This window comes from Nicrophorus vespilloides, unplaced genomic scaffold (genome assembly GCF_001412225.1).
Source record: "Nicrophorus vespilloides isolate i.1.1-1 unplaced genomic scaffold, Nicve_v1.0, whole genome shotgun sequence".
NCBI classification, from domain to species: Eukaryota; Metazoa; Arthropoda; class Insecta; order Coleoptera; family Silphidae; genus Nicrophorus; species Nicrophorus vespilloides.
The window spans coordinates 66,014-88,697 of record NW_017095810.1 but is presented as its reverse complement, the minus strand read 5'-3'; the positions used below and the strand labels follow the sequence as shown (position 1 = coordinate 88,697).

Here is a 22,684-nt window from a genome sequence, read left to right as displayed (position 1 = left end):
AAATATTGTGTTAAAAGAACCTGTGTACGTTTTCCATCGTTTTAATCACGCAACATTTTACTTATTTTATACTCTCTAAATATATTAATTATCGAATGATCTCAATTTAACTTCTTTTTTTTTTAATTATTATTATACGTATTTTAATTTATATATTTTTTTTTATATAAATCGAAAACATAATCGTGTTGAATGTTGAACATGTTCATTTCGTAATAATCATTTTGTCATTCTGGTATTATTTTGTGACTTAGTGATTATTTTATATTTCTGAAATTAATTTCGTGAACCATCGTTTATTATTATTTTTTTAAAAGAATTGTACTTTCTGTGTCCGTCAGTTATTTATTATTATTATTTTTGTGTTTATTTTGTTTAGTTATTTAATATAACGAATTATTAAGTTAGTGTAAACATTGATTATATTTATAGTTTTACATATACGTTGCTGTGCATATATAAAGAGTGAATGGAAAAAAGGAAACTCCCCAAAAAATGATGCCATAATTTAGTTACAAGCTACTTAATTGTATTATATATATAAACTGTGCGATTATGCCGAGCTATAAATGGAAGGAAATAAACTGATGATTTCTTATAAACAAACAAAAAAAAAACATGATATGTGATGTACGATATATAATATGTGTGAAATCGAATGAAAGTATATTGCGTGAGAAAAAAAACTAAAAAAAATCTATGGGAAATCAATAATTAGTCTTCTTAAGTAGTTAAGGGATTACGTGAAGAAAGAAAAGAAAAACTTAGTGATGAAACTAAATGTTTTTTTTTAGAACTGATACATAAATATTTACATATTGCCTCATATGTATGTATATATGTATTTTATGGTAAAAAAATAATATCTGAATTGATGAAACAATATTCAAAAGAAACTAGTCCAAAGTATATAATAGATTATATCCTTAAAACTATTTTTCTAATTATGTAAACGTGTTGCAATTGTTTTTCTCGATTTTTCTCTCTGGAATTTGAAGAAGCGATAGGAAAAAAAAAGAATAAAAGATATTAACAGCTACTGATGATGATGATGATGAAACGTCAAGAAATCGGCGGCGATTTTATGAGCAAAAGAAGAAAGAAAAAAAATAATAATATCAAGGAGTTAAGACTGTCTGATCATCTTCATTTCGATTTTCGTTTATTTTTTTTTGTAATATCATTAATTTATTTTTTAATGTACGTTTTAACGATCACCATTATTTATAATATTAATTATTAGGATTTAACTCTGTCGTTTTTATCGTGACAGGAAGGATGATAATCAATGTTTCTTTCCTTCAAGAAATCTATTATTTCTGTTTGTGTTAACTCGACTGTCATTTAATCAGGATTTGTTTTTTAGTGTCATCCAAGCGTTTGCTTTCAGTTTTTTTTTGTCGAAACCATTTCGCGAATGATTCAAATGGCAGCTCAGTTTCGGGCGTTTACAAAATAAACAAAAAATGATGACTTTGTACGTGAGTTGAACAGGGTGATATTTAAATTCGTGCGCTAGATGCGAGGGTATTAATTATTGGTTAAATTTTATATAAGTATTAGCCCTGTGTAAGAGCGATTTTCCTTTCCTCTGCGTGTGTTTTTTTTTCATTTGAAATTAAATATATTGATTCAATTGTGAGCCGCGAACACCGACACGACGATGATGGAGAATACTGAATTACAACAAAAACAAAAGAAGTATATTAACTAAAACAAAGAATATATATATATAAAAAAAAGGAAGAGAAGGAGAAGATAAAAGATGATGAAAATAACTCGATAAACCGTAATAGAACCGCACATATACCTCATTTAGAAACAGTTTATAAATAAATATAGTTAGTTTCACAAAGTACTAGTTTTTAAGATGAAAAAGAAGTGAATAATAATAATAAAGAAAGATAATACAAAAAATTGAGTTTAATTTAAATTAAAAAGAAATAAATAAATACAGAAATGTTACAGATTGGTGTGGACAAAAGTTGAGAGAGGACGAAAAACAAAAGAAATGATATGAAAATGGTAACGTGTTTTTATTTTATTTTTTTGAGAAGCGGTAGCGTTTAGGATTGATTATTGCTATACGACCCAAGCCTTACGTTTGAGTTCCGATATATAAATATATATATAAATATATTTTTGTTGGGGCCTATAGCGCACTGTTTTAGGAAACAGAGACACCAGTGTTAGGTGCCAGATATATAATTATATTGTAAATGAACAATCGTAATACATAGGGATATATATATTATATATATATTATTATTACATAATGAATACAAGAAGAAGAGAAGATATAAAACAAAAGAATATATATATATAAGAAATATATTTATGCCCAGCCCTCGATTTATATATATTATATATATATACACATTTATAATATGTATGTATAAGATGCAACATTTTGAAACTTCTATGTTTTCCCGCCCCAAAAGTTTTTTGTTTTTTTTCCCGTTTCGTTATCCCGTTCTCATTTGACCCTGTACGTACGTTCTTTGGTTTTTTTTCCGTTCCGTCTGCACAAACCGCAATAAAACTGTTGTAGGCAATTATCTATTTTGTCAAAAGCCAAATTCACCGATTTCAAAATCCAAAGACAAAATAATAACAAAAAAAAAACAATTGTAAAAGTTAAATGCAGAATAGATAATTGCTCAATTTTATTTATCCGTTTACGTTACTACAAATCTTGTAATAAATACAAAGTGTCTTAAGGGAGGAATCTCGCATAGATTAAATATAAATTAAATCGCAAACAAATGACTTTCAGCTTTACAAATGTTATATATTGAAGAATGAGAAAAAAAGAATAATAATAAATGAATATATATATATATTGATGGGAAATAAGAAGTCTCCAAAATGTTTGTTGGCGCGCGCGGAATGAAGAACAGAGAAAGCGATATATAAAAAGGAAGGGAAACACAAGCTTGGTAAGACTAGTATTATATAATGATATATATGAAGAAGAAGAAAAAAAAACGTGAAAATTGAACTGGGGCAAAAAAAATGATAAAAATGAATAAAAAAAAATAATAATAATATGGATTATATAAACTCATGTTAGTTTATAGACTTATGAAACAATATATGTACTCATCGACTTTTGTTTATATGTTGTTTGTTTTTCTTTTTTTTTTGTATTATTTAAGTTACTTCATTTCTCATTATGATATTTTTACACCAAAACAAACTCTTTGTATATTACTGTAATTATTAGTTTTTAAGATTGTTTTATTGATTTTATTTTTTTAGTGTATTATTATTATTATTATTTCGTCTCATTGATGAACCAACACCTTTAGATATAAGTTACCTGCTGACTGTAAATTATATGTAAAGGTGATTTTGATGCCTTAATCAAAAAAAAAAGAACGTGTGATTGTTTCTGATTTAAGTGCTAAGTTTTACTCTCTTTTTTTAAGACATATCTCTATCTGTCTCGGTTCGTTTTTTTTTTATTTTGTTCGTTTACATTTTTTTTTAGCTGTTTTTAGCTACCATCCCCTAGACCCTCCTCCCAATCTATTGTAAAGTACATTATGTGTAAAAGTGCCATTCTATAAAATATTTTTCTAGTAAATAGAGCGCTTATGTCTCGTGACTTAGATATTGTATACAGTATTCTGTCGTAAAATATACAAATATTATATATACAATAGTTTTATTTGCTACAACCCTAATTAATTAAAAATAAATCCTTTTTTTTAATGGAATTATGTGTTTTACCAATTCTTTATGTCTTCTATTTGGTAGGATGTAAGATTTGTTGACAAATTTGCACTTGCGATGAGTAGAATGTATACATTTTTACAATTGCATTAAAAATCCGATATTGCAAAAAAATCGTAAGTCGAGAAGAGATTAGGTACGCTACAAGTGCATCATATTGAAGAAAACCATGATTTAATCGAGGAATTGTTGAACGAGTGCATAAGAATATACCAAACCACATTGTTTCCTGTCTTCGTGGTCACATAGATAAAGTTTCAATTCACCAGAAAACCTACAATCACAATATTGAGTAAGTAATTTAATATTTTTAGCCGATGAACTTTTTTTTAGTTATTACCTCAAAATATTATCCCATTATGATGCGAGTTGGATTCTAATAGTTTTCATAGATGCATGGTAAAATTCCATTGCTGAGCGTTCTCATTACCTCAAGAATGTATTCTATATAATACTTTAAATAGGCGATATATTTAGTACTTATAATGATTAGTAAGAAAATGTACAATGTAAAAATGTTTCAATTAAATACCTAATAAAAATACTTTAGTACAAAAGTACTCAATCAGTTATGAACCAAAACGTTACAAGATTACTACAATTCCATTTGAGAGGCATGTGTAATATAGAAATGCATAAGTTTTTAATTCATACAGAACTATATAAACATAAGTGAAAAGCTGCTGTAACGGATTTTATTTAAATAGGTAACGTTTTTTTGTTGTTGAAATGTACGCAATAGTAACTCGCACCTGCTTTGTCTCTGCACATATTTTAATTAATTTATGTATATTATGTGTTAGGTAGTTATTATTTACTATTTAGGAATAAAATGCAGGTAATTTTTTTCTTCTGATTATAATTAGATACATAATTGTATTTTAATTCATTTCGGATTTTTGATTGTAAATCAAGATGTACAACCTTAAACTTTGATAGAAATATACATATTTATCTATAATTAAGTTTTTATGTACAACATTAAGTACAATTCATGATATAAATATATTTGTAAGAGTAAGAGTACAATTGGACAAATTAAACTCCACTTTATCTAATCCAATCAGACCTTTATTAATTTAAATTGCTATAGAGTAGAAAGAGAATTATAAAGTACTTGTTAAAGTACTTGTTCAGTGCTGAATGCTTTACAATATGGTACATTGATTTTAACATAGGCCAGTTTTATGTAATTCAGTAACGAAAATTGCATAATTCTGATGTTTATGTTCTAGAATGACATATGTCAAACGTAAATAGAATTGCCCGGCTATAACACCTGGAGCAGCAATGATCACCTTAGAAACCTCAAATTAAACTTGCTTCAAAGCAAAAAAAAGCCTCAATCCATGTCTACCTGTGATATTATACCCAAATGAGCTTACTCCTAGATCTGAAATAGTGTTCTCCCCGTGCAACAAGTGGTTGAATTAAAGATGCAAATAACAATACAAGTTGATAATGCTGGTGCTGGAGAGACCCGAAGAAGTTTCTGTGTTAGGTTAAAATCAGTGCTGTGTCATTTGAGCATATTCAATGCAATTACTTTGTTCACATTAGTTTCTATTCTATTGCTAGCTCTGTACCTTTGTAAGACATACATTAGATCTGTGTTGTTCTGGCTAGAGAACCAGGATTCCAGTATTATATCCCTCACAATTATATTTCTATTCACAATAGTTGCCTTGCCAATAAGTGTGGGTTATATTGTGCTGGTAGTTGCAAATGGTTATTTATTTGGTGTTGTGAATGGATTCTGTATGACTGTTGTTGGGGCTAATTTGGGTCTCCTCTTTGCTCACTACATTTTAAAGCTTGTTGCACATCATCACTCTGTGCGCAGGTTGGTTGATAATGAAACAGCAAAGGCAATAATGAGAGTAATCTCAGGTCCTTTGTGCTTCAAAATTGTCCTGTGCTCCAGATTGACACCAATACCATTTGGTTTGCAAAATACGATTTTTGCTGTAAGTTAATACACAATTAATTTATTCTTTAATAATTTGATTTGTTCCATTTCAGTTAAGCAATGTTAGTGGGAAACTTTATCATTTAGCTTCAATGTTTGGGCTTCTGCCTGCACAGATGGTGGGAGTCTATGTAGGATCTACTTTGAGATCCATGCAGGATGTTATAGAAAACAGGAACATATCAACTAGCACTTATATATTCGCTGGTTTACAGGTAAATGATATAATTGTCATAATAATGAAATACTTATTGTTGCTTTTTATAGTTGGCTTTAGGTTGTTCTCTAATGTTTTGGATTGGTACAAAGGCGAGGAAAGAGTTGCTTCGGGTTTTGGCTGAGGGCGAGAATAAATTGACGCCATCCGAGAAAGTCGCTAATTTTGTTTGAATTGCTTTTAATTGTAACCATTACGTCTACCAAAGGATAACTATATTTTATACTATGTAACTTGACTAAATAAATGTCTTATATTTGAAACCATCCTGTGTGCTTATTTGGTTGCATAACATAAACCTTGTTTCATGATGAAATATTGCACTTCTGACAAGACATGTTAGTCCCTTGGGGTTAACATAATGTTATTTTACTACACTCACATAAATGATCAAACGAAATATACTCTGAAAATGAACGTAAACAAGTATTAAATATTCAAGATCCATTTAACATGATCACACATATATTCGAAGAGTTTAGAGTTGCAATAAACATTTTACGAAGTAATTCTCTTCATATTGAAGGGTTGAACAGTAGTAAAAAACATGTTTATATGTATTATAGTTCATAGTTATCTGAAGGTTTATGTCGTGAGATAATGTAGATCAAATATTTGCACAAATTCAAAGAAATTTTATCGGAAATATATTCCTAATTTAATTTTTTTATGCTTTCTATAAATTGAATAAAATGGAAAGAGTTAAATTTCATTATTTATATTCATTAAGAATAATAGAAGAAGATAACATATTTGACACATTGTATATTAATATAAAATACAATTTAACGTTAGCATTAGCAGATTTTGGAATATCGATAATAATTTTGCATGGATGAGTTTATGAAAACGGAGGTCTTACATTGTTGCTTTTATAGCTCGGTATATAATTTATAGATAACTGCAGCTACCGAGGTTTAAGTAGGATTATCATTTTATCTTTGGGGAAATAAACAGAATACACCAGTAAATTGGCAATAAATCTGATCTCCGTAAATCGAGATTTATTGTAATTGTGTTTAGCCGGATTTAGATATTCCTTATTTGCTATTGATTTATATTTAGAAATAATATAGTTAATTATTCAAACTGTATGGTTTATGTGCGTTCTAATGCAACCACTATAAGCTAGGATTTATTCAAACTGCGCTTATAAACACTTTAGTAATACATTATTCAACACGTTTTTTAAAAATGCATTGAATATCACTGTAAATGTGTCCAAATCAATGGACCCAAGAGGAAGATAAAAAATAAGGAATGAATTGAAATTGTTTAATTGAAAGTCATTCAAAAACTATAATTATCTTTTTGAATCTATAAGATAATACAGATCTCTTTGACCCTTTTTCTACCCTTTTCGGGTTTATCGGCCCCACAATTTTTTGTTGCTTTTAGAGGATCGAACCAGCAAACTTTAGTATCGAATTTTCGTGATACAGGCTACTATTTCTAACATTTTGATTTGCTGTAGAATTTGCACAGTGGCGGAACTTTAAATATTTGTCCCCCCTACAAACTATTTAAAATTATTTCTGATAAGCTTTATTTTTTTTTCGCCTGTGTTTTAAATTCGCGAGAAGTCTGGTTCGGATATTTTCTAATTAGCAAGGTATGACTTTATGAGGCTTGGACAACAATTTGAATTTCGGGTACTTGATGGGCCATGAATGTAGTGAGCTTTAGACATAGGAGGAGAGTTAATGTCGGTAACTATAGTAAAGATTTTCAGATTTTAGGGTTTTAAACAAAATTTTCCTATGGGGCCCTTTTTACATCCGGGCGTCATTGCAGTTCCGCCATTGGATTTGCAACAAAAAGAGTTTACTTAAACCTGCGGTTATTATAATTATGAGTTAATAACCAGTTAACGTCTGAAATTAAATGATAATAGACATCCGAATAATGGCTTAGACCAAGTAAATGCGGCATCTAATTGCTTTAGAATTTCGAATTGACAAATATTGCTCTTGGCAAATTACATTATTTAACGTACACGGCATCCACGCGTCTCCAGTTTCCTACCCGAGCAACTCTCGAAGCAATTATAAAAGGATTTTGCATTCAAACTTACATAAGTTATGCACGGTGCAGTGTCAGTAATTTTAAAATCTGTTCGAACTTTACAGGATATTAATTTTGCTCGTGAATAAAGTCTTAACATTTGCTTGCTTAGCAAATGATGTAAATAGATTGTGATATTTATTAGTATAATTAAAAATCTTTTATACACTCTTAATCTGCAGATTTTCATAAAATAATTCATTAATTTAGAATAATCTTTTAAAAATATTAGATATTAAAAAATTAAATAAATCTTTATTACTTCTTCTCTTCCCTATTTTGTCCATTTGCCAGGTGCCCTGTATCATATTATAGTAATGATTCAGATTGTTACTTAATTTCTATAAATTTACATGAAGATTTTAGTAAATTTGCAGAATTTCAGAATGGCTTGATGACTTGTTATGGCTATCAATGATTCAATTAAGTAAGATGTAGGATTTTTATAATGGATCAAAGAGTTTTTAATTTTATGAAGCACATGAAAATCTGTTGCAATGCTCGAAGGATATAAAAGAAGAGTACGGTTGGAAACTCCTGTCAGAAGTCAAAATAAATTGCAGCAAAGGTATTTTTATGCGGAGGTCAAAGAGCACCTCAGGGCGTTTAGGTTTACAGCATTGTTGTCCATTATTAACACCCTCAGGGGTCGCCGCAAAGCGCAGTTATTTAACAGCATCAAAAGAGACCGAAAAATCCTGCGCTGAATTTAAGAACCTTTAAATGTCATACCCAACTCAATCGCAGCACTCTTGAAATTATATACAGTATTTTTACTCGTACAGTGAACCAATTTTCCCCATTTTAGAATCATTTTTCTCGTTATGCGAGGTTTAACTGTATATAAAAACAAAATGACGACTATGAATTGAAAATATTTGCTAGATTTTTTTAAATATATAATCGTTGATATTGTACTTTAGATCAGAGTTTCTCAACCATTTTGTATTTAGTTGTACTATGCCTAGGGTAATCTGACCAATAAAACATTTCGACATGAGGTGGATTTTGTTTCTCTCACACTACTTTATATAAGGGTGTCCCAAAATTAACGCAACATTTGAATTTGCCGTCATTTGTGCAGTAAAGTGTTAGAAACCCAAAAAAAAAACAATTTGACACTTTACTTCAAATGTTGCGTTTATTTTGGGACACCCTTTACAAAGATTCCGAAAAATAGTGTCGTTTGTCACCCTAATTGTGACATAATTGGTATTTTTCTTACCAGATCCTCACTTTGACTGAACTCAATTTCGACATCACTTGGATTTTGTTTCTCTCTCATTGCTTTATATACAAAGGTTCCAAAAATACAATTCGGGGACATATCTAACCAAAAATAAGGACAAATTCCGAAAAAATAGATTCGTCTGTCACCCTAACTCTGACATAACTGCTATTTTTCATACCAGATCCTCACTTTGACAGAACTCAATTTCGACATGACTTGGATTTTGTTTCTCTCTCATTGCTTTATATACAAAGATTCCAAAAATACAATTCGGGGACATATCTAACCAAAATATAAGGACAATAATGGAATATAATAACTGTGACATAATTACTGTTCTTCTAACCGGATCCTCACTTTCACTGAAGATGACAGCTGTCATTTTGGGACAAATTAAAAGTTTAAAGCTACCCATAGGTTAAGAAACGCTTCTTTAGATCAATCATTTTAAATTTTTATCTTACAGCGCATTTGAATCTTTTGTTAATCAAACACAACTAAACTTTGATGATATTTTAATTTTTTATACTGGTTGAAAAACACTGTTTTAGATAATAGATGTACTTGAATATGCAAGAAGAAAGATCACATAAAAATGATTAAATACTTACCGTGATTTTGGATTGAATATGTAAAATTGATAAAAAGATTTGTTTTTATTAGAATGGGTTACTCTTTATTACATTTTGACAAATATATGGTATAACAATGAAACGATTAAAACAAAATGAATGTAATATATATATTTATATTTTTTTTTGTCTATGTAGCGTTTTCGAAAGAAATGCCTTAATTGGTACGTTAGGTTTACCTGTTATTGATTTTTTGATATGTTTGTTAAAATAGACATAAGTAGAGGTGTGTGTACACAGAATAAATCTACTTTCCTTTATATATTATCATTATTATGGTATATACACATACATTAGGTTAGTAAAAAATTACATTTCCATTTGAAAAGGTTCTCTATATAAAAAAAGAGAAAGAAATACACAACGCAAAGCCTATTATAAAAGTAATATAAAACTCAATATAATAATAAAAAAATAATTATACGTTATAAGTATAAGTAGGAAAGAAATATTAAAGAACAGCGTTTCTCAATCTGGATTTGCAAAATGACAGCTGTCACATTGCGTCGAAGCGTCAAAATCTGCATGTCATAAACTACAAATTTTTTGAGAAACGCTGTTGTAGAACACTAAATTTAAATTTGGTGTAAAATTAAAACGAAACTAAAATCTACGATTTGCCTTATTCTATCTGTTATTAGATAAGCCTATAGAATTGCTGTTCTCTCTACGGGTATTAAAACAAATGTTTAGCTTGTTTGTAATATTTAGGGTTTAATTTCGAAGGCTAAATTTAACCTTAGTAATTTAATTTGTAAGGGATTTTCGAAGGGAAAGTTAACTCGACGTTAATTTAATAAACAAACTTGTTATGTCTCATTTTCAAAAATATGATATTAAAATGTATGGGTTCGAGCAAAATAATTTATTTTATTTTAGAAATAAATTTAAATATTGACACCAAATTTAAATGTACATTTTCATACTTAATAATAAAATCGTAAATTGCGAAAACGTCTCAGTCTAGGGTAAAGTAAAGTAAATTAAATGAATATATATGGGTTCAGTCTAAATAAAGGTAAAATAGTTTGTGTGTGTGTGTAGAAGGGGGTAGGAGGCGGGTTTGGGCCGTGTTTCGAGTGTGTAACATGTCGAAATTAAACGAAAATGTAAATGCTGTCCGCTTGACAGGATTTTACTCCGCAGGACTTGTCTGCGTGCTGCTGGACACGGACCCATTTGCCGTGACAATGCGGCGCCGAAAAAGCTGACCATCTGGTGAAGAGTCCGGTCACCCCGTGACCTTGACACCTATATCCGAGGGTTTTTCGCAGGGCCTGAGACTCGCAACGTACGCACACCGTTTCACCTGAAATTAAAATAACATTAGTTAATTATACAAGTTTACATCATAGTTAATAACTATGAAAACAAGAATAAGTTTGGAATTAGGACAAACTCTTTATTAATAGATTCGCCAGTGCAAGAAATATATACATTTTGTTACTAAAAATTTACACTTCTAATAAAAAAAAATTGAATTTTGTTACTAAGAACTATCAAAGTTTACATACTCGTAATGACTATGGAAACAATAATGAGGATGTCTGTACTTCTAAAAATATTAGAAATTAAGTTTTGTTATTAAGAAATATACAAGTTTCCATAGTCGTAATGATTATGTCAATAATTTAGGATAATGTCTTTACTAATGGAATCAGTGACTGTAAAAATTACTTAGATTTATGTAATTTCGAAACTAAATGTTATTAATAAGAAGTATACAAATTTACATAATAATAAGGTTAGGATTAGGTTAAACTATTTATTAATTGAATCGGTGAATGCAGAAACTACTTAAGCATTTTCATTATAGAAAATAAAATTTAAAAAAACATAGGATTTAAAACTGAAATATCTCCTTGAAATATGCTCATTGAATCATTCAATGATAAAAGTATCAATTTACATTATTTTACTAATAAAATCAATCAGTTTTACAAAAAATCTAAATATCAAGTTATTTTTTTTTTAAATAATTGTAATATTTTTATTTTATTTTTCTAAAATTAAAAATTGTAAATAAAAATTTACATTTACTACTTTTTTTTAATCTAATTAAAATAGTCAATAAGAAAATACGTGATGTAAAATGTTTTACTACGTGATATAAACTAACGTTTCTCAACCTTCTTGATCCAACATATTTGTTTACATAGTTGTAGTATTTGTTTGCTTTGACACATAGTGAAAGCTGTCATTTTGTGAACCATTAAAAATTTAACGTGATTCAATTTTTTTTGTCTGCATTCAAGAAACTGTAAATTAATTTCTTTTCAATTTAAACTGATTGCACTGATTGAAATATCTAATTGAGAATATTAATTAAATGTCAAGGAATAATTGAATTTAAGCGTCAAAGTAATTTTATATTTTTAGACATTGAAGAGTTCAATCGATATAGGTGGATGCGCCGGGTCAATTCATTCTTATGTCTTGTAAATTATTAATTAAATTATAATTGCTAACTAATATTAACTATACTTAACAATATAAAATAATCTCAAATACAATTAGATAATTAATTGTTGTTATTAATTATTAATAACAATTAAAAAATGACCTCGATATAGTCGGGATTATGGTTGCCGGGATTTTGATATAGTCGGGATGATGGTTGCCGGGATTTCGATGTAGTCGGGATTTTGATATAGTCGGAATTATGGTTGCCGGGATTTTGATTGACGTTATTTCGGTTGTCGGGCTTGCGATTGCCACCGGATTTAATTACATAATTAAAGCATAAAAACATTAAATAATTAGACTTATTATGTATATTGTTTCCTTCATTCAATAAAACAATATTAAAAGTATATCGATTTGACATAAGGGGACACCTGTCAATTTTTTTATTAATTGAAAGAAACAAATTCAAAATTTCTATAAAAACATCAACATTTATTAATGCTGGTTGTTTTCATAAAATTTTAAGCTGTATATTTAAATAAAACATACTACAGCGACGGTGATCAAAATTAATGGTCTTGTTCATTTAATGAAATTAAAAATCGTGAGATTCTTCAGTGAAATAAATATGTTTTAAATGTTTGATGATTCAAATTGAAATGAATAAAATAATTGCAATCCTTTCGGTTCTGTATGATTGGAAATGGACGTGTAATTGAAGATGAAAGGGAACTTCTGCTCTGGCTCGTTGCTTTCGTGCGTTCGTCACATACTCGATGGCTTTCAAAATCCCTCCGGTTTTTTAAGAGAACATCGTTAACATAATGAGAGTGGGTTTTCACATATGCATGTCGTGTTTGAGAGTGAGTATGCAATATACTTTTTGTGCTCCAATTATTTTTTTTTTCATTTTTATTTATTTAAACGCAAAAAAAATATTCTTATATGCAACGTCATATATTTCCTTATAAAATCACTCAATTTTATAAGAAAAGTTAATATTTATCACGAAATAGAAAACTGAATGAAGTTTTATATACAAGTAAATGGGAAATAGTTTATTTTTTCTAACTTATATAGACGGATTTTTTTAATTTCAGGATAACGGAAAATTTTAAATTAATTTCCCAGACTACCGGCTCTTCATCTAGGAAATATATGTTTATATATTAAGAACAAAAATTCCCGAAACTCGATGATCTTTTATAATTATAATCGAAATTTTCTTTTTGAAACATTATTTTCTACGACATATGAAATAATGCAAATTAATTTATTTTGATGTTCTTATTATATGTTGAAAACACACATTGACAGATTTGAAAACTGTCAAAATTACATTACAATAATCAAATTTGCTATTTGCGATCCGAATCGAAAGCTTAACATTGCAATTATTTCAAATTGTCTACAACAGCGTTTGTCAACCTTTTTGTTGCGAGACCAAATATACTTGTTTGTAGTTGTACTGTTTATACATAGATTTTTTGACACTTTGACTCAAAGTGAGCTGTCATTTCGCAATCCATTAAAAATTGAACGTGTTTCATAAGTTAAGATACAACATAACCATTGATTATTATAATTTATATTAACAATAGAAAGATGAATTATAAAATAAATTGTTGAAAACGATAAAAAGATAAAAATAAGTTGAAATAGTTAATATTTTTGTTTCTATTGTTCTCTCTGATGATATATGAAGTTAACCAGTAAATTTTCTGTTTGTTTTTGTTTTCTCGATACTGCAGCACTTGAGTCTGTTGTATGACGAGTGAGAGAGTATACAAAATATGCAATGCCTAGGATCGCGTTTTCGGATCAGCAAATTTCGAGTGTCGGATGCAATTAAGCAAACTCCCGCTAATTAGATTTCGATAGTTCTCTGCGTGCCATTGAATCCAAGCGCAATAAATTCGCGCAACGTTACGGCCCTTTGAAAACCCACTGTAGCGTGCCACCATAGTACTACGAAAACAACAAAGAGAGAAAGAAAGAAAAAAAAATACACAGTGAACATTCCGATCCGGACGAGCAGGAATAGTAAAAAAAAAGAGCACAACACGAAGCTTGAGTATTTAAGATAGCACGGAATAACGATATTTTTCATCCGACGATTTTTTCCCCCTTCCGGTACGTAGGCACATAAAGTTTCCGGCTTAGTTAATTATTTCGAGGATTGCTGGGAATTGGAATATTTTCTTTGGAGAGAGAGAAGAACGCGAATCACCGGGAACGGAAAGGAAAATCCCGCACGGATTTACTTCTTCCTTCGAAAATTTACTTACCTTCCTTGAGCGCCTCGTAATTGGACTCCTTCTTGCACGCCTTCGACGCCTTCACCACCTGGAATTCAACGCAGTACCTGCAAAAGAAATACAAGAAGAAAAATATATAGAAATAAATAAATAAAGCGGAAAACGTTACGGAATAACGTCGCATCGCAAATTGAAGTAATATCCGTCTATGGATGGAGACTACTATTCCAATTTCAAACACATTTATTACTATTTTTTGTTGTTGTTGTTGTTGTTATACCCTCTTTTTATATTTGTTTGCATTTTCCGCGTGTTCTGAAATTGCCTTCCGTTTTCCTCGAAGTAAATTAAAACTTTATAGTAACGTTGTACAATCGAGCTGTTGTTATTGAATGTGGACATTCGGCGTGTTTGCTTTATCGACGTTCACAGGTCACATCAAGAGAATGAAGCTGTAATTGGGATATTGATCATTTAATTGCTTTCGGTATACGCATATTTATATAGATCAATCGCTTTCGACTCGAACTTATATAAACTATGAAGTTTATTAGCTTTTTAAAGGTAGTGAAAAATGATACAAATTTCCACGAGAAACTTTATATAACTAATAAATCATTCGGTTTCTTTTCGAAAACCAATATACCTTATTTATTGAATCATTTCTGTAAATTATTTTATAAAATTACCCATTCAAACGTAATTTCGTATATAAAAAAATATTTTATAATTATATAATTGAAAAATGACACTTTCTTATTTTGATCATTATAAAATATTCTGTAGATGCTCAAAGTTCGAACAGTTTAATGTTCGAACAATTCGATATTAGAACAAATTGAAACACAATTTTTAAAATTCTCCCGAGTTACGAACAAATTCGATTTACGAATAACCCTTTGGAAGAGAACTAGTTCGTAAGTCCAAGGCATTTTACTGAACAAGCGTTCTATCCTTCCTTTTTTTTTTTAATTATATACATTTTCTTTCAAGTTACGTTACTCAAATTGGCTGATCTTTTTTTCCGATATGTTTCCATATTTATTTCTTCGATTATTTTGGTTACAAACAGTCCTGGAGACTTGCAAAACCGATTACCCGCACTGTGCGAGGTATTTCTGAATGAAAAACTTACAACAACTGAAAGTCCTGTTCATTAATTAATGAAGTTTTTCAAAACTTTGAAACATTAAACTCATCAGATATTTAAAATCTTAACTCTATAAATGCATAAAGAAATAAGAATAAGAAATAAAGAATAAGAATAATATCATTTATTAAGTAACATTAAAATGAGCTTTAAGAGTATTGTTTAATTTTAAATCTATACTAAGAAAAACTACATTTATTTTGATAGTCTTCTAGATCTTCAATCTAGACTGCATTAAACTATTATTTTCTATTAAATTGTAAAGGTGTTGTACATAAATGCGATCGATGCACGACTATTCCGACGTATTGTGTTTGTGAGAAGGGCTTAGATTGATCGCTCGCAAAGGTCTTTGATATCCTGCAATAGATGTAAATATATTATACCAAGTTCGGCACAATGCTACGCGATTCATTTATGGGAGAAGTTGTAAAATCCATTGAAACGCACAGTGCTAACTTTACTTTGATCAAATACAATACACGTTTAGTTTAACAAAGCGATATGTAATAGAGAATATTACTACAAAAATATCACTTTATACACATGAAATATTTCATATCATAAACATTTTATTTTACAGTTTTTTTTTTATAAAATTTGATAAAATTTACTTTTAAAGACAATAATTTTCTCGAAAAACCTTGTAAATGAAAAAAAAAAGTTAAAGTAAATTTTTACTCGAATGGAAACCATATAGCGAAATGAGCTAGAAACACAAACCCTTTGATCCAATAAAATTATTTAAATAAAAAAGTGAAATTGAAATTTATTATGTTTTCCGGGATTTTCTTTTCCTGTAAATTTCTGTCTTATATTTTTCCCAAAAAATACATTTATTTTAAATAAATATTGTTATTATTAATTAATTTATGGGTAGTAAAAAAATCTATAAATTTGAAATTAAATATTGTTTTAACTGAACTAAATTGTTGTTTGTGAGTGGATTTAATGAACTGGTGAAGTGAAAAAGTAGTTCAGGAATATTGAATTGGGTCAATAGCAATTAGCGGACAGGCGGATGCATAAAAAACAAGCCCATTGTTAAAATATTTATAGCATCAACCCCCATTGGTCGTTCGTTATTTTCCGGTGCCGTGTTGTGTGTGTGTGTATTTTGCAGCTCATAAAGAGACCGTCAATTATAATCAAGTTTTGTATGGCTATTTATAAACACATCTTTTAATAATTTACTTCTCTCTATGTTTTTTTTGTTTGTTGGTAAATTGTAATTGAATATTCATTCAATAAACTTAATTTACACCAAATATTTAGACAATTAAATCTGTTTGTTCTTTGCATTACATAACATCATACTGTAATTGTTTCAAAGAACAAATTGATTTATTTTACTTTTAATGTCACTTTTATAAGTATTTATTAAATTCCTTCAAAAACTAACATTATGCTATCTATTTGTGATGTTCTTTCTTGTCAACCCAATATAGATGTTTCTGAAAAACAAAAGTTGTTTTTCAATTTGTTAAAGTGTAACAGTATTTCATGCCAAATTTCAAGAATATTGGAGAAAATGCAAGATTAGTAATGTAAGGTTGGTAGAAATTCCACCACCAACATCAAAAATTTGTTTTGCCATTCTCTACGGATTCGACGTCAACTCAAGCCTATGCAAATTTTCCAGGAATACCAAAATGTATATGGAGTGAATGCACCCTACTTTGTGACTATTTCCAAGTGGTTTCAAAGATTTCAGACCGGACATTTTTCTGTGGAATACAAACCTCGTGAAAGTTGTCCGAAATCTTCGACTGATGATATAAATTGTGAAGACAAACATTGATGAAGATCATAGAGTGACATAGGAAATGGTAGTTGATGAATTGGGCTTGAAGCATGGCAATTATTGAATCATCACTTTGAATGCATGAAGAAATCCGCTCGATGGGTTCCACGATTTTCAAATGACTATCAAATAAAGGCACATGTTCGTTTTGCCGAATATTTCTTGGAAAATTTTGAAAAATTAGATTCTAGCAGTTTTAGTAAAATCGTAACAGGTGATGAATCTTGATTCTATAAGTTTGACCTGGAAACCAGTCCATGGTATGGAGCGCAGAAGGTGCAATTCTCCCTAGTTAAAACAAGACAACAAAAATCAGCAACAAAAATGGTAGCTGCTATCTTACTCGAATCTGGTCAGATGGTAACAGCTAAGTAGAACACAGAAACTTGCTTTTCAAGAAATTGTTGGAAACCAGAAAGAACGGGAACTTCGTTGCTACTTCTTACATCACGATCACGCGCCCACTCACACTACTGAAATAATGAACAACTTCCTTGCGTTCTCTGGCATCAATGAAATTCGCCTATCACCTAATTCTACCGAACTAGCGTCTTGTGATTTCTGGTTGTTTCCAACAATAAAAAAATAGAACGAGTAACGAGTCTTCAGTTCCAAAGAATAGATCATTAAGTTTAAAAGCTCCAAAAAGCCGATTTTGAAGAATGTTTTGACTTAAGAAATAAATGGAAATTATGTAGAGAAATTACAAATATTATAATAAAATTGTTTTTATTTTGTTTATCTAGAAATTGGAGATATTTATGAATGAGATTGAATCATTTTATTCAATTTCACCTAAAAGACTAGTGTATACGTGAATAATTATAAAGAACTTAGATATTTAATATCATCATTGATATCCCACTAAAATAATGTAAATAAAGTAATGTTTATAATCTTGTTCAGGAATTATTTACAAAAATGCAATTGAAATAGAAGAAGAATGGTGGTTGAAAGTTTTGTAGTAAAAATAAAAAGAAACTATAATCCATTAAGTAGTGTATTCCATTACAAATTCAATACGTATTTGAAATTTTACCCGACCGCACAATGGCTTGAGTAGAGCCCATTAAGTTAGTTTGCAGCCAGTTCGAAGTACATACTCCTTCCTCCACATCGAATGTAACTAACTTAGTTAACACTGGAGTTTACCTTAGTCAACGCTCTGCAGATTATTTTACTTTATTTACACGCAAGTGTCCCCAGTCTAAACTGTCATGATATTATCATATTTATACAAAAAAAAACAAAGGTATACATTAATTTTAAATAAGTGATGATTTTGTAATGAAATACATTGTACAAGAGTGTTATATCATTATTTTGTCAACTTTCTTCAAGTGCTGATAGAAAAATTTGATAATTTCTTTTGTTGAAAAATAAAAATTTATAAGCAAATTTTCATGATATTTAATGAAATATTTTGAAATTATTATTTAAATAATTTAATAAAATGTATTACTTCAAATATGACAAAAAAAATGTCATCATCATGAAACATATCATTTTTGTATAAGTTAATTTCCATAAGTAAATATTAAAGATTTTTAACAAAAATCTTCTCAAATTATATGAATTAAATTCGTAATGAACTATTCTGTTTAAGTGTGTTATTTCAATGTTTCTTCTGCATGTACTAGTGGAATGATAAAGTTATTTCAGATGATGAAGTAAATCCAATACTCTGTTTAAATATGTTATTTCAATGTTGCTTATTTATGTACTGGTGAATTAATTAATACATTTAGACAACTTTTATAATTAAATTTACTTAAGTTAATCAGATGTTTGACGAAATCTTCTCAAGTTATTTGACTGCTGAATAAAATTTCAAATGTGTGTTGAATTCATAATGAAATAGTGTCATATTTCAAATATGTTGAAACCTTTGATGTTAGATAATATAAAACAATTCTCAAGTTATTTGAATACTAAATTTCAACTGTGTAGAATTCGCAGTTCTGTATATGAAAAAAGTATTTTAAAAAAATACAGTAATACCTCGCATAGTGTAGTTCGGACTCACTATAGTCTAGTTTGAAAATTTCAAAACAAACTAAATTTTAATTAATAAAAATTATCTGTTTTTCAAGTGTCTTTTTATGCAGTTTATATTTGTATGCATTTAGTTCTTTAATGAGTCTGGTTTCAAACATATTGGCGGAACCGATTATCCGCACTTTGCGAGTTATTGTTTTTTTTTTTAATAATTTTTTCATGTACTGTTGGATTTTTTTTAGTAATTTGTTGAGTTCAAAAAAAATATGTGTATTGGTGGTGCGAAGCACGCGTTTCCCTCCCGTCGCGGTCCAATTTAGAGAATCCCGAAATGGAACGAGTGTACGTGGAAAAAAAATCTACTTATGGGGCATTTAGCTCAAAGAGGGTGGACACAAAACACTCGAAGTGTGACAATGATTAATTGCTACCGCCGCAGTTATTAATAGGGCCACCCATGCCGTTCACGATTTTAATTTACCAGACAAAAGCGAGACCGAAGAGATTCCTCCCCCCCGGCTTTTCATGTTTTTTTTTTTGTATCCATCAATTCCATTTTTTTTTTCTCGTTTTCATTTTTGTGTGTGTGTGTAAGGCAACCCCTTATTACTGGTTCGCTGATTCGATTCACTGGACTGTTCAATGAAGACAGCAATTGTTAATTGCTCGTAATTAGCGCGGCGAACGCTCGCGTTGCACAATTAACGCTTTTCAGCTCATCAACCTCACAATCCCACTGACCTTTCGGATCATTCCAATTTGGATCCACCCTGCGTAACCATTTAACATCCACTATCAACCTCGTTTTTTTTTTGTACAGAACCGAAGTCTGAAAGGAAAGTCAAGAGAGGGCGAGGAAATGGGATGAAAAAAAAAGAAGAGTAATGTTGGAAGGACCACTCTGTACACAGCGAACTCCCCGATTTGGGACAGTGCACCTTTTCCTGTTACGTCAATCGCAGCAGTAGCAGCAGGGCTTGGGGGGCCTTGGAAATTTACTTGATTGATATTGATGGATGGTAATCGATAAACCAACAATATCCATTCAAGTAAACCAACGCCCTGAAATAAACAACCAAGAAGCTATTAATTATAGCTTAAAAGTGGAAATTCATCATTCGTTACGTGACGATAGCCTTTTGTGCAATCTGATTTTATATATATACTTTTTCATACAAAAGATATGTCTTTCAATATTAGCTTCATAAAGAAATATTTTTTAATAAATAATGAAATAAATATAGTGTTTTTTTTTAACAAATAACGACACTGAATAATATTATAATTTTTTGTAAAATATTTTTTGTACAAAGTATTATATACCATTGTTTCTTAATCTTTTCTCGTTACCAAGAGTATTTCGTTACTAAGAGTATATCACCTGTTCTTCGCTTTGACACAAGGTGACAGCTGTCATTTTGCGAAGCAATTGGTAAGAGTATTTGATCCAAAGTGCATCATAAAATGTTAATTGAAAGTGATTTTCAAAGAACTCACAAACTGAACACATTTTGAGAAATGTTTCTTAATATTTTGTCTCGTTACCAAGAATATTTCGTTATTAAGAGTATTTCACATGTTCTTCGCTTTGACACAAGGTGACAGCTGTCATTTTTCGAAGCAATTGGTAAGAGTATTTTACCTGTTCATCGTTATTACACAGAGTACCTGCTGTCATTTTGCGACCCAGTTAAAAAATGACACAATCTAATTATTAATTTGAAATATTATGTTTATGTGTTTTTCAAGAGAAATTGAATTTTTATTTCATTTAAAACAAAATCGAAGAATTAAAGTTTACTTTAATGCAGTTGCTCTAAAGTGTATCATTAAATGTAAATTGAAAGTGCTTTTCAAAGAACTCACAAACTGAACACATTTTGAGAAATGTTTCCTAATCTATTTGTCTCATTACCAAGAGTATTTCGTTGCTAAGAGTATTTCACATGTTCTTCGCTTTGACACAAGGTGACAGCTGTCATTTTGCGAAGCAATTGGTAAGAGTATTTTACCAGTTCCTCGTTATGACACAAAGTGACAGCTGTCATTTTGCAACCCAGTTAAAAAATTACACAACCTAATTATTAATTTGAAATATTGTCTTTATGTGTTTTCCAAGAGAAATTTAATTTTTATTTTATTTAAAACAAAATCGAAGAATTAAAGATTACTTTAGTGCAGTTGCTTCAAAGTGTATCATTAAATGTAAATTGAAAGTGCTTTTCAAAGGATTCACAAACTGAACACATTTTGAGTAATGTTTCTTAATCTTTTTGTCTGGTTACCAAGAGTATTTCGTTACTAAGAGTATTTCACATGTTTTTCGCTTTGACACAAGATGACAGCTGTCATTTTACGAAGCAATTGGTAAGAGTATTTTACCAGTTCCTCGTTATGACACAAAGTGACAGCTGTCATTTTACAACCCAGTTTACACAAACTAATTATTAATTTGAAATATTATCTTTATGTGTTTTTCAAGAGAAATTGAATTTTTATTTCATTTAAAACAAAATCGAAGAATTAAAGTTTACTTTAATGCAGTTGCTCCAAAGTGTATCATTAAATGTAAATTGAAAGTGCATTTCAAAGAACTCACAAACTGAACACATTTTGAGAAATGTTTCTTAATCTTTTTATCTCGTTACCAAGAGTATTTCGTTACTAAGAGTATTTCACCTGTTTTCCGCTTTGACACAAGTTGACAGCTGTCATTTTGCGAAGCAATTGGTAAGAGTATTTTACCAGTTTCTCGTTATGACACAAAGTGACAGTTGTCATTTTGCAACCCAGTTAAAAAATTACACAACCTAATTATTAATTTGAAATATTGTCTTTATGTGTTTTCCAAGAGAAATTGAATTTTTATTTCATTTAAATCAAAATCGAAGAATTAAAGTTTACTTTAGTGCAGTTGCAATGTGCATCATAAAATGTAAATTGAAAGTGCTTTTCAAAGAACTCACAAACCGAACACATTTATTCTAAATGAATAAGCGATAAATAGAAAACATGTGAAGCAATTTTGGTTGAAACTGGAGTAAAGTATGTAATTTGTTAAATATAGATTTAGTATTTCTATTCCTATTTTTGTGATTCTAGGAACACTCTAAACGAATTGTAATTAGGTTTTTAATTTACAAATTGTATCTTTTAACTAACTATAGATTATGTTAATAATATTTGGAATAAGTTAACTATAATTTTAATATATTGA

General features: G+C 29.5%; 2 protein-coding genes across 2 annotated transcripts in view; one reads left to right on the top strand and one right to left on the bottom strand.

Annotated features, from left to right (window-relative positions):
• The first annotated feature begins 4,880 nt into the window (after positions 1-4,880).
• LOC108565098 (transmembrane protein 64) lies at positions 4,881-6,187 on the top strand. The gene is made up of 3 exons (XM_017924389.1): positions 4,881-5,705; positions 5,761-5,922; positions 5,975-6,187. The coding sequence occupies exons 1-3, from the start codon at positions 5,175-5,177 to the stop codon at positions 6,095-6,097; spliced, it is 816 nt and encodes a 271-aa protein (XP_017779878.1). The 5' UTR covers positions 4,881-5,174; the 3' UTR covers positions 6,098-6,187.
• Positions 6,188-10,793: 4,606 nt separating this feature from the next.
• Positions 10,794-22,684, bottom strand: part of LOC108565049 (somatomedin-B and thrombospondin type-1 domain-containing protein-like) — a gene marked incomplete at its 5' end in the record, with an annotated part of 75,767 nt that continues 63,876 nt past the window's right edge. Inside the window, 2 exons of the mRNA XM_017924307.1 lie at positions 10,794-11,160; positions 14,546-14,622. Coding sequence (XP_017779796.1) covers positions 10,949-11,160; positions 14,546-14,622 — 289 coding nt within the window. The remainder of the gene's footprint in view (positions 11,161-14,545; positions 14,623-22,684) is intronic.